General features: G+C 38.2%; 1 protein-coding gene across 1 annotated transcript in view; it reads right to left on the bottom strand.

Moving 5' to 3' along the window:
• LOC133529301 (eukaryotic translation initiation factor 4E transporter-like) overlaps nt 1-2,909 on the bottom strand; it is a 64,087-nt gene extending 61,178 nt beyond the window's left edge. Inside the window, exon 1 of the mRNA XM_061866998.1 lies at nt 1,922-2,909. Within this exon, the coding sequence (XP_061722982.1) occupies nt 1,922-2,201 (280 nt within the window). The 5' untranslated portion in view covers nt 2,202-2,909. The remainder of the gene's footprint in view (nt 1-1,921) is intronic.
• Nucleotides 2,910-13,373: the final 10,464 nt, after the last annotated feature.

A 13,373-nucleotide genomic window follows, 5' to 3' on the forward strand; every position in this document is an offset into this window, starting at 1 on the left:
CTAAGGGCGTCTGCTAGCTGGCGCGGTTGCACGGAGCGGGTGAGCGGATTGACGAAAAATAGTATTTGCTGGGGTCACACTGACGCGAAACGCCGTTATTATCGCGATGATCCCAGTGTCGTATGAAAAACGTCTATCATCGGGATAATCAACGGCGTTTCCCGTTAGTGTGGCCCCAGCAAATGAGTAAGGCTAATTAGGCGCGGCCATGTGCGACGGATTTTACCTACAATGGCGTGCGTGCGCCCGCTCCGTGCACCCGCGCCAGCTAGCGGACGCCCTAACTGCAGAAGGAAATTCCAGAGCTAATGAGTAATCTAATGACACAGAAACCCTACGCATTCAGAGCCGTAGGTACATACTATATATATATCTACTTTATATGTATGATAGCAAAGATTGTAATAGAGAGGTAAAGTCTAAGAAAAAAAACATGCTCCTTATTTTAACATCCAAAATAGATGGCGCTGTACTGCGCTGCACCATATGTTACGGTCACTGATTTGTCAACTTTTGATAATCAGAATTACCGCAAAATGCAATGGGCGCCATCTCGTTTACCTGTCAAATTAGAAGCACGAAATTGTCTTATATTTTACGCGCCTTAATTAATGTATCTTTTGATAATACTTACGGGACGGGTATTGAAGTCTTAATCATTATTACACTGTTTTAGCTAAGAACTCGACTCGTCTCCGTATACCAGTAGCAATGAGAATAAACAGCCAGAAACGAAGGTTATAAAAAGTTAGACAATCGCTGGCAGATAGGAAATTGAATCCAACTTCAGTCACCTTGATCGCTTGGAAGTTTGGCTAACGTTAGGTTATGATGGGTTAGGTATTAAGGTAGGTAATCTGTCAGTGTCAAAAGTGACATTTCTTCAACCAAAAACGTCAGTCAGTGTCATATTGGAAACAGATCGAATATCTGAAACTCGAATTGGCCTGTTAGCTTTATGAAGCGAATAGAATGATCGTAATGTCACTACGCATCAGCTTTTACTCATTAATGTAGTAAGTATGGATTGGGCATGAGTGGTGGCGAGAACTGACAAAACGGGATAGTCTTATGTATATTTCAGTAGGAGTAGCAGAGAAAGCGTTATTGTTTGTCCTTGTCAGAGTCTGGTAACAAATAACCCGACCAAATTACGTAGGTTGTTTTTGGATGTTGTCAGGAATGTTAAAACGTGTTTTTAATTTTGTCGCATTGCGTATGTTCTGTCCCTCTATAGGATTCTACCATTATTTTTTTTACTTGTAAAATATTGCGTTGTGTCACTCAAATTCCATCCTACCCCTCTCACCTGGCGCCACCTAAATCGATCCGCGGCATACGATTCTAAATTAAATGAACAATATCGGCGTGGTGTCTATTACAGAGTTATATTATAGGCAAATAACGTTATTATGTACGTAACTGATGCAAGACAATGCTTTTTTGTAAGGATTGGACAGGATACTAGTGCGAAACACCGCCGAAGGGAGTGTTTTAAATCGACACGAGTTGCGAATTACCGAATTATTAAATTACAATCTGAAAACAACGTGAAAATCCGTTCAGTAGTTTTTGAATTTATCGCGAACATACACAACAGACAGACACAGCGAGGTTTTAAAAAGTGTAGTGATAGCCAAAATCATACTCCACCTCAACTAAGACCGATCTAATTACACCTTACACGTGAACATTATAGCCGTAAATTGATTAATAAGGCTTCACGGAGAGGATTAAACAAAGCTTAGAAACACTAGAAAAGAAATACTTATTCTTCATTAGTTGCATAAAAACGATATAGCTCGGCCTTGGTTTCCGGTTCACGTTGTACGCTGCGTACAGCGTCATATTCTATAGACAGATTACCGTCTACCCATACAATGTAACACGGAGACCAAGGTGTTAATAAACGGTAACTTACTCCAAGAAACGCGTTTAACCCTCTTCGAAGGCGGCCCAGCGTGGACCCGCGGCGGCAGATGAGCCGGCACCTTCCTCAGGGCGCTCTGGTATCGCATCAGGAACGCGTGAACAGCACACTTCACAGGGCTAGAGTATTTCTCCGAAGGCAACGTCGCAACAGCCGCGACGGCAACAGTAGTCTTCCTAGATCGTTTCTTCCCAGCTCTGTTCCCAGCTCTGCGTCTTCTTCTCTTGCTCTTGACCTCCACTGGCTGCAATGGCGGCTCCTTACTGACCATCTTACGACCGACGCGCGTTTTGATCGTTATTTTGAAAGCGTCACAAGATGGCGGACTAAACTTAAAACTAGCTTAACTTAAAATAAAATTGAAATAAAAACAACACGATTAAAAATTAAAAAGCTTAGACTAGGGTGTCTAAGAGACAAAATGTACGCGGTTGTACGTATAAGCACGTTTAACGCCACTACGTAGGTGTCCCGGTAAGATGGAAAAAAAAAATCAAAAAGTCGGAAAAGCGGGAGTCGCGAAGCGCACGAAATCGTCTCAAAGACTGAAGCCGAGCGAACGACGAATAGAGGAATAGCCGTAACTACCCGCCACTTTTGTGATAAAAATTTAAAGCTACCCGTATTTAGGAAAAGTAAACTGGTTTCGTAGTTGCTTGTTGCAATCTTGGCTTTCTGTCTAGTTGCTAAGGGCAGCATAGTTGACGCAATTAATTGATCATTCGTAAACCTTACTGCAAAGACAATAAAGTATGTTAATGGTGAGTGTGTCTGTTAATAGTGTTAGTATTCGACAGCTGTGGTAATTTTGTGATATTGACTGAAATCGCTTCTTTAGAAAACATTGAGATAAAACGATAGTTTAGAAAGTCTGATAATTTTAGTTCCTCATTGTAATGACTTTACGCGGGAATGTTCCCAATTGTCAGTCTATTCCCGTTTTGTTCACAAAACTAGTTTCCAAATCAGGAACTTACTTTAATTTTAGGTGATAGAAAATGTAAGCTATTGGATCACTTAAGCAAACTTTATATATTCTTAATGTATGATATTATTATGTAGATACTTACTTCCAAAACATTATTCACTACACCTCATAAAACAAAGTCCCCCGCGTCTGTTTGTATGTATGTTTGTGATAAACTCAAAAACTACTGAACGGATTTTCATGCGGTTTTCAGCCAAGAGAGGAACGAATTTAAACCCTGTCAACAGAAAATTGCTTTGACAGCGTCTGCCATGACCCCTTTAGTGGTCGTTGGCGTGGTGCGCACGACAGCACACGACCACTTTAGTGGCTCTTGGCATTCCAAGGGTTGCACTGATATTTGTTAGATCACGCGTGACGTTCTCGATAACACGCACGAAATAAACACTTCATAGCACCGATTGCCCCAGCGGTGGCAGCATGGTTGTTTTTATCACTTGTCACTATGCCTGTCACTTTCGCACTTACTTGTTAGTGTAAAATGCGACCGTGCTTAGTCCGCAGGTCAAAACAACCATGTCACCGATGCATGATAGGCAAGCAAAGGCCTTGAATCTGTGATATATGATGTGATGACATATTAAGGTAATAATTGTGATGAATGACATTTTTATAGCGGTTTTAGTTATGAAAACTATGGAAATATTTAAGATACCTAATGAAATGACAGATTAGGCCTTAAAGCAAGTGCAACTGTGTGTACCTTGAATACTTGTCGTAAGACTTAGAGGTACTTTCACGGGGTTGGCCGGTCGAAGTATTAAACAGATGGCGCCATCATAGCTTGCCCTGTCAATCCCTAGAATTGTGTCAAATTCTTGTTTTTTTTTTGGAATTTTGTGATCTGGATTCCAGTATTTTAAGCCAAATCTCATAGAACAAAACTAGAGACAGGGGCAAGCTATGATGGCGCCATCTATGCAAACCTTTGACAGTTGCCAACCCCATTGTACCAAAAAATCACATTCTTATTAAGAGAAAGGGGACGACCGGTTCTCCATACGAACGTAGTCCCAATTTTCCTCTCTGAATATTGACATTACGGAAAAAATAAAATTAGATGTTTACTATCTGCCTATGCCCTTCGTTTGTTTTTTTTAGATATTTTGGTTACCTATTAGGAGCAAAAAACAAATTCCACACAAATTCTTTAACAGCTAATCTATGATATAAAACGAACAGGCATATCTACGGTCAATATGCATTGAATCGTATAAAACTATTTTCTACAAAGTCAATTATTATTGTTTGGAGCCTGTAACACTCGGAAAAGGCCTCCCCCCAATTTCTCCACTTTTTTTTTATACTACGTCGGTGGCAAACATGCATACGGCCTGCCTGATGGTAAGCAATCTCCGTAGCCTATGTACACCTGCAACTCCAGAGGAGTTACATGCGCGTTGCCGACCCTAACCCCACCCCCCTCGTTGAGCTCTGGCAACCTTACTCACCGGCAGGAACACAACACTATGAGTAGGGTCAAGTGTTATTTGGCTTCGGTTTTCTGTAAGGTGGAGGTACTTCCCCAGTTGGGCTCTGCTCTAGATCTGGAATGACATCTGCTGTGCTGTGCCCTACCACACAAGGTGAGATGACATTCACATTGCCCATACCTCTCTTTTGGACGTAGTTTAAGGACATACCCGGGTCCAGATCCGGGCCCGGCTCCACTGATCACTATCGAGTGCTGTATCTGGCTACTCCTTCAAGGAGTCCAGTTGATCCCGCCACCGCCGGCAAGGTCTGCCAGATCCCCGGTTCGAGTTTTTGGGGACCCAGGGAAAATGGGTACTAAGTTTGTATAGAAAAGTGTAACCGGGCGTAGGCGTTTTTGTCTTAAGACGAAGAACCCGCGCGAAATCGCCTTTTCATACAAACGCAGTCCTCATTTTCCTCTCTGGATATTAACAATATTGAAAATATTTTGACACAATTTATTGAATATCAACCACAGCTATGCCCCTACGATTGTTTTTTTTTCGATTTTTTAATTATTACAAGAGTTAGTAGCATTAAAAAAATTGTATGAAATCGGTTTTTCGCTCATAAATTTTACAATAATCAAAAAGTCTAAAAAAGTTAAACGTAGGGGCATAACTATGGTTAATAGTCTTCCGTAGTCTTAAGCTCATCGTCCCCCAACACCGGACGGGTTTCATGTCCAATTCTTTCACTGTCCAGGCAATCGCAATCAGACTTTGGAACGTTCTCCCACTCTCTATCAGACAAGCGCAGACCAAATTCACATTCAAGCGCATGTTGCGCAAGTATTTCCTTGACAAACTTTCTTTGATTCACTCTTGGTATAATTATGTATGTAACTATGTATCAATATATGTATGTTTATTTGTATTAGTATAAGTGTAAGTTTATCAATATATACTTTATATTCATATATAGTCTTGGTTACAAATTTATTTACTTTAAAAGACACTGCACCTACTTAAATCTTTCTGGTTTAACCCTGACTGGTAGAGAATGCCTTAAGGCATTAAGTCCGCCATTTGTACCTTCATGTATTGTGCAATAAAGATTAAAATATAAATAAATAATATACATCATATCATGTAAAAATATTTTCCATAATGTCAATATCCAGAGAGTAAAATGAGGACTATGTTTGTATGGAGAAGCGGCCGTCCTCTTAAATGGACAATATGTGAATTATCTATTTGCCGTGAACAGCCCGCATAGCCAACATGCCAATCGTTAACGCTCCGTAGCATAGCGCAGTCATCTTTCTCTATCACTCTTCCAAATTAGTGCGACAGTGACAGTTGCGTTTCATTCACTACGGAGCGCTAACGATTGGCATGTTGGCTACGCGGGCCGAGAAGCGTAAACAACGCAGTTTTTACATGCCGCAGCTGCTAAGAATGCAGAATGCATGCGAAACAGAAACAGCAAATACTTCGCTAGCACGCTGCTATTTTAATTTTAAATTCGCGACGACAATGATAAACTGCCGTGTTTTGAGTCGAGTTTTTACGTCTACATTTTTATACATGACATTTATTAATATATATAGTACCTATATAGTCCTTCTAGTACCTATAGTACTAATTATTAAACTACCCATACCCATAGTACAGTCACGTCTGAAAATATCGATACGGACAAAGTGCCGAAAATATGTACACACGACCTTATTGTCCGTATATTAAGGTAGTGTATACATAATTTTTGGCACTTGGGCCGTATCGATATTTTCAGACGTGACTGTACTAATTAGTAATAATTCGCGACGACAGTGACACTGACAACCTGCCGTGTATTGAGTTAAAAAAAATTGCGTCTAAATTTTTATACATAAATTATATTTATTAGTATAGTCATAGTACCTGTATAGTCATTCTAGTACCCATAGTACTAAAAATAAATATAGAAGCTGATGGTCCCGGGTTCAAATCCTGGTAAGGGCATTTATTCGTGGGATGAGCATGGATATTTGTTCCTGAGTCATGGGTGTTTTCTATGTATTTAAGTATTTATAAATATTTATATATTATATATATATCGTTGTTTAAGTACCCTCAACACAAGCCTTATTGAGCTTACTGTGGGACTTAGTCAATTTGTGTAATAATGTCGTGTAATATTTATTTATTTATAGTTCTAGCTTTGCTTAATTTGGGACTTTTTTTAAATATAGGAGGTAAACGAGCAAACAGGTATAAGGTAAGCCGTTACCGTCACCTATGGACACCTGGAACACCAGAGGGGTTGCAAGTGCTTTGCCGGCAGTTAAGGTGGGAGTACGCTGTTTTCTTGAAGGTTTGAAGGTCGTATCTGGTCTCGAAACACCGCGGGCTACAGTTCATTCCATAGTTTAGCTGTTCAAGGCATGAATTTTCTGGAGAAACGCACAGTTGTGGACTGCCAACCATCTAAATGGTGAGGTGAGGATAGGAATGTCTGGAACAATCTATGCAAAATTCTTCCCAAATATTTTATGTGTATATCTATTTCACACACTATTATTTAGCTCACTGCGTATTTTTGTACGTGTGCTTCAAATCTTGTAATTTGAAGCACTTCCTGATATCTGATTAAGTTGAAATTTGAGTATCTTCTTCCGTAATTCCGTTGTCAATACAATAGTATGTGCAAAGATATATATAACTCCGTATAAGATAAATATTCTAAGAAAGAAACGTGCCTGGAAAAATCAAGAAAAATGTATGCTCGAATAGATGGCGATATACCTTTGTCCTATACTCGAATAGATGGCGCCACGCTGTGATATTTAACACAAATCAGTGAAAGAACATGGATCAAATAGCCATATGTGATCCTAAGAGTTTTAGTCCTGTGTCGAAAGATTACAAAATTTACTTTATCAATACGCCACTATATTAAATTATCTTTGCTATATGCGAACATGGAGGTGATGGAGGTATCTTATGATGCAGTGGAAGGGTATCCAAATAACTCTTCGATGAGAAACACAAACACATCGAGTTTAGGTTAGGTTAGATTCATTAGAAAGGTCTCAAGAAGCACTTGGTAGACATGCAAATGAGAAGTACAGTCAGCAATGAAAGTTAATGTCAAAACAGATTAACAGTAACTTGTTTATAATACATATCTAAATGTGGCTTTTCACGAAAGACCTGTCTGGCTTAGTGGGTAGTGACCCTGCCTATGAAGCCGATGGTCCCGGGTTCGAATCCCTGTAAGAGCATTTATTTGTGTGATGAGCACGGATATTTGTTCCATGGGTGTTCATCTATTTAAGTATGTATATCGTCGCCTAGTACCCACAGTCCAGTCAAGGTATTAAATATGGATACGTTCAAAGTGACAAAAATATGTACACACTACCTTAATCTATAAGCAATAAGGTCGTGTATACATATTTTTGGCACTTTGTCCGTATCTATATTTAATACCTTGACTGTACAAGCTTTGCTTAGCTTGGGGCTATGTCGATCTGTGTAAGATTGTCCCCAAATATTTATTTATAAAGCACATATTTTCTCCGACCCTGGATTTTTAATAACAACTTTACAATCGTCCGTTGGCTACGGTAACCGTTTACCATCACATGGGCTGTTATTGGTTAAAATATAACGCGCGTTTCTATATTATTATAATTGCCTTGGTAGCAATTTGTTTTATTACTTGCAAGTAGGAATAAAACTACGCGACATAACATGGGCACAAAGTACACAAACCTTTAAACTATTGACATTAGATTCATTTTCCCCTGACTTCGATTTCTTACTACGCCTATACCACTGGCCGTAAGTTAAAAAGGTCTTATGTCATTATGGAACTCGCATGGAGATATAACTTTTCGGTTTAACGTGCCCTACGCTGCACCCGAAACTCAAAAAGGTCGTATATCATTATGAAACTCATATGGAGATATGACTTTGTTGTAGAACGGCAACCGTAAGTGGGTTTACGTGGGTGTTACGTGGCTGCTACGTTTATTTACGTGTTGATGTAGGTCTGGCGCGGATAAGAAACTACGTTGCAAATTACTACGTCCACGATAACAACGCGTTACGAATGCTACACTTGTTTTAAACCCAATTGCGGCATTCAGAGGGAACAACGACTGCCACGAGCTTGTCACTGACCTGACACTGACATATTCGCTAATGTCTGCGTAACTTACTTTCTATACATCTCGCTGGCACTAATATGCCAGTACGAGCGAGATGCATAGAATAGTAGATTATTTACTACTTAACTACTTAACAAAACATTATCTGTCTCCCTTAGTGTTTGTATACAGTTATTTATTTATTTTACTCTGTGATTGACATGTTGCTGTTATAATTAGGTATATTTCGGTTTATTTTATATATATTTATATGTATATCTAAATGTATTTCCTCATATATGCATGTCTATTTATAACTGAGAAAGTTTGGCTTCATTACCGTTTTTGTAACACCTTGTTCTTTTATTAAATCTCAGTTTCCAAAGGTTGTCTGGTAGAGGACTTTTTAGGGATACGAGCTACTGTTTTCGGCCTCTATCGTTAATCAATTGAGGGTCTGCCAAAAAAGAGTCTATTTTCACATTATTTTGAAGACTTTGACTGTCCGAAGGGTCCGCCAGCTAAAAGTGACACAGAGAGTTATGGAGCGCGCGATGCTCGGGATCTCCCTGATGCGAGACAGAATTCGGAATAAGGACATTCGCCAAAACACGAAAGTTCACGACATCGCCAAAAGAATTGCGCAGCTGAAGTGGGAATGGTCCGGCCATATCTGTCGCGGGGATGATGACATTGATGACCGACGGTGCCAGCCAGTACTATTCTGGAGACCTCGACTGGAAAGCAGAGGTGATGGAAAACTATGAGCCAGATGGTCGGACGACATCAGAAAGACGGCAGGGCTTACCTGGCATAGAACCGCCACATACAGAACAACATGGAAATCCATGAAAGAGGCATATGTTCAGCACTGGACGCGAATATGCTGAGAAGGAGGGATGCCCTATTAGTGGCAGAATTTATATATATTTCGTGGTGATAAAACAACGCAAACTAATTGTGTTTGCGGTTGTTAGAATTGTCTCGATAAGTATTAGTTGCCTGTGGAAAGAAAAGTACAGTCAGCAATAAAAGCTTGTGACGAAAAGCGTTTTCATTTTTCGTCCCAACTGCTATTTCGTGTTTCATTATAAACTATTATAATTCTGCGCTACGAAGCCGTGGGCAACAGCTAGTAAGATTTAAAAATATCCAGTAAACAGTGTTGACTATTCTATTAATTGATCCACGATGACATGCAGATTTGTCAAATCTAACCTTTAATAACATGACAATAAGAGTCAAGGCCCACGTCTTCGTGAATGACACGATCTATATTGTATTACATGCAAGGTACGTATACGTATAGCTTGCCAAAGTGGGTAAATTTCCTACGACGTTACGTAACTCGAACCCCTCTGCAGGGGTGCAATGGAGATTGAAGGTCACGGCTCCCCTCGATGAGCATATATTTATACATGTGTTTCAATGCTATTATTTCCATATCTTTAGTAAGAGTAGAATATGCAGGTATTTTGTGTTTACCTTGGAACTGGCGTAGTATTTTTAAAACACTATTGCTTGTACCTAAGTAACAATGTAATAAAATCTGAAAAACGATTTAAATTTATTTTTAAATATTAATGGCTTGTTTCACAATATCCATGTAAAGTCCTGAATAAACTACTTGCCACTTATCTGACGAATAAAGTCTTCAAAAAAGCTTAACTGGTAGATAAAGTGCTAAGCTTTATCTGGCATTTAATTTATTTGTTAATTAGCTATCCAATACTTTGAAGCGCTGGTGGCCTAGCAGTAAAACCATGCGACTTGCAATCTCGAGGTCGCGGGTTCAAATCCCAGCTCGTACCCATGAGTTTTTCGGCACTTATGTACAAAATATCAATTAATATTTTTACCCGTCGCTTTTCAGTGAAAAAAACATCGTAAGGAAACCGGACTAATCCCAATAAGGCCTAGTTTACCCTGGGTACTGGGTTGGAAGGTCAGATGGCAGTTGCTTTCTTAAAAACTAGTGCCTAGGCCAATTCTTGGAATTAGTTGCCAAGCGGAAACCAGACTCCCCTGAGCCGTGGCAAAATGCCGGGACAACACGAGAAAAATGATGAGCTATCGAATGCTTTACTCAGACTTTGTGAAAAAGGCCCTTATTGTCCTAAAGACTACAATCTACATGATAAAATTTGGCCATACATGATCTGCAGTTGCACCTTTCCAAGACGGAATGCACATTTTCAAGCAAGTTCTTAAAGGATTTGTTTGCACTTGTGTGGTCACCTGGAGTGTGTTATCAGGTTTTGAAAATATTAGTTTTAACACAATTTAGATAAATAGATTAAGATTTTTGCAATCCAACAAGGATAAAGAACATCAACAAATAGTAAAATAAACAGCTAAATTTAATAGTACCCGCTTTGAATAAATAAGTAAGTAAGTAAATATTCTTTATTGCACCAACAATTATACATTTTACATTCATGTGAAACTACAAATAAATTTTAAAGGAAAATAGAACCAGGTAACAACAGGCGATCTTATCGCTAAAAAGCAATCTCTTCCAGACAACCTTTAGGTAGCAGGAAATGTAGATGAATAAAGTTTATAACACATATATAGAAATTGTTGACCATAGATTGCTGGAAACTTGTAAGATTTGTGAGACAAATGGCCAAGTATACCCCATTTCATTTACCACGGCGGGATTCCATTTCAAAATTTTCAAACTGCACAAAGAGAACCATAATTTTGATCAATGAGCTGCTCTTCAAAGCCAGTGTGAGGTCAAATAATAACAGAAATGGATCAAGACTGGACCGTTTGGAAAGTTTCCAGGATATATTTTGTTGTCACTACTTGTATTGTTTACGCCTAATGACCGTCTCAAGTGGAACCCCCCAGGTTAAATGAAATGGGGTATACAATCTGCAGCATTCAGCAACAGAATATACATATAAAGAAGCTATCAGTACATCTTTGACTTCATATAAAGGCCACATGACTGACACTTACCCGACACATTTCAATGAAAGTTATCCCTTGTTTATAAATATGTATATTAGAGATGGGCCGAATATGGGAGTTTGCCAAATATGTATATTCCGAAGACTGCTTGGTTTAGACCTTACTGTACCGAATAACCATTTCAAAACGCTATGTTAATTATATTAATGAATTACTTCTTAGGTAATTCCCTCAAAGCTCTCAAAGTCAGATCTGGTCAAAGGTCTAGGGACTCGCAAAACAAAATCACCAGTCTCTAAATAATCAAAACTTGCTATGGAATCAACATGTCTCATCATATAATGTTTATATGACAATGGAAAAATGAAAAAAGAGAAAACTCGCCGAATATAATGCTCAATGTTTATAGTTTGGCCCAGGACTGCCTTATTTCAAAGATAGACAGAGAGAATCCTAGTACTAGCACCAAAAAGAAAGGGATGAGTATAGTTTTCCTGGTTCTTACCGACTGACAAGTTGTGTTTGCCAGACTATAACTGTTTACAAAAAAGCAATTCCTTCAATTCTAAAGAAAGTAAGACCTATTAACATTCCTAAACTGTTATTTTTATATCTGATCAGATTTTGTATTCAAAATATATGCACCCTTCATATTTGCAATTATTGCTGAACACTATTATTTAAAATTAAAGTGATTGCATATCAAACTCTAGTTAAATTATGACAAACCCACCATATTGATGCAATGCAGTTACATTGCCAACATATAACAAATAGATAAATGAAAAAGCATAGCAGGTAACTAGTAACTATTCAGTGTCCAAGAACTAGACGCTAGTAAGCTCTAGAAGTCTCAAATTCTAAAATTATAATAAGAATAAAAGAACAGTTATGTGGTGCCACTTTTTGCAGATTGACCTACTTGCAGATGACTTCCTATATGCTAATAAGATAATAGAAACAATATATGCTACACATCAAACACAAAACTTGCTTTACTGGAATTCTTAAACTGTTTTCTTATTCATTTTTGATGTGTATTGCAAAAAAATATGGAATAAAAACAAATCTTGGATGCGTTGCAAAAATAACTAAAATAAAGTGGGATTAAGGTGATTTGGTGATGGAAAATGATGGAATGAGTTGCAAAATATTTACCTTCCTCGTTGGAGCCATCCTTGGGGCTTTCGTCGGTAGGATTCTCTTTCAAAGACAACAGGCCCACAGCTGACATCGCTCGGTAATCTCACTTGCTTCTCAGTCTTCTCTCAGTTAACTACTACAATTCTAAAATAATTGTACAATATTTACAAAGTGTTCCGGAAATTAATCTATCACCTAATATAATGTTTATATCACAGACTTTTCGTTTTTTCACTAAACAATACGGAACAACACGTCCACGCACGAAAATACTATCAATATTTACAAGACTCTAGGTACAATAAACTTATTTACACATTAAAAACTAACGTTTATCAGCTAAATTTAACAAATACGCTCTAGCGGTCACAAGATACTCATAACTAAAAGAATTTATCAGTTTTAGATGCAAAAATATATAAAACGTCCGCCATATGCCTTTTGAGACCTCTATTGCGCAACGAAATTGTATAGCTACCATTGAGCTTTGCTGTCATGCCGATGCGTGGTATTCTTAATATTGGCCGGTTTATATCCAGTTGCCATTGTTTAGTTTTTTTGATTGAAAACGGCCTATTCCTTTCTTTGAACTATCATATTGAAAACAATGGAAAGATCTCTTTTATTAATTAAATAAATCAAGTAAATATCTTCAGTACTAAAAATAATATCTCATAAGAAAAACTATTCGTAAAATATAATTAAATGCTGCATGTTGATAATCTCTAAAATCTTAATTATCCTTGATATTATTACGCTGAGGCTCTGAATGCTTTTTTTAATTAATTCTTTTGTATTAAATAGCAAGTTTAAAGCATTGCCTAGCCCTGAACATT

This window comes from Cydia pomonella, chromosome 20, assembly GCF_033807575.1.
Source record: "Cydia pomonella isolate Wapato2018A chromosome 20, ilCydPomo1, whole genome shotgun sequence".
Lineage (NCBI taxonomy): Eukaryota > Metazoa > Arthropoda > Insecta > Lepidoptera > Tortricidae > Cydia > Cydia pomonella.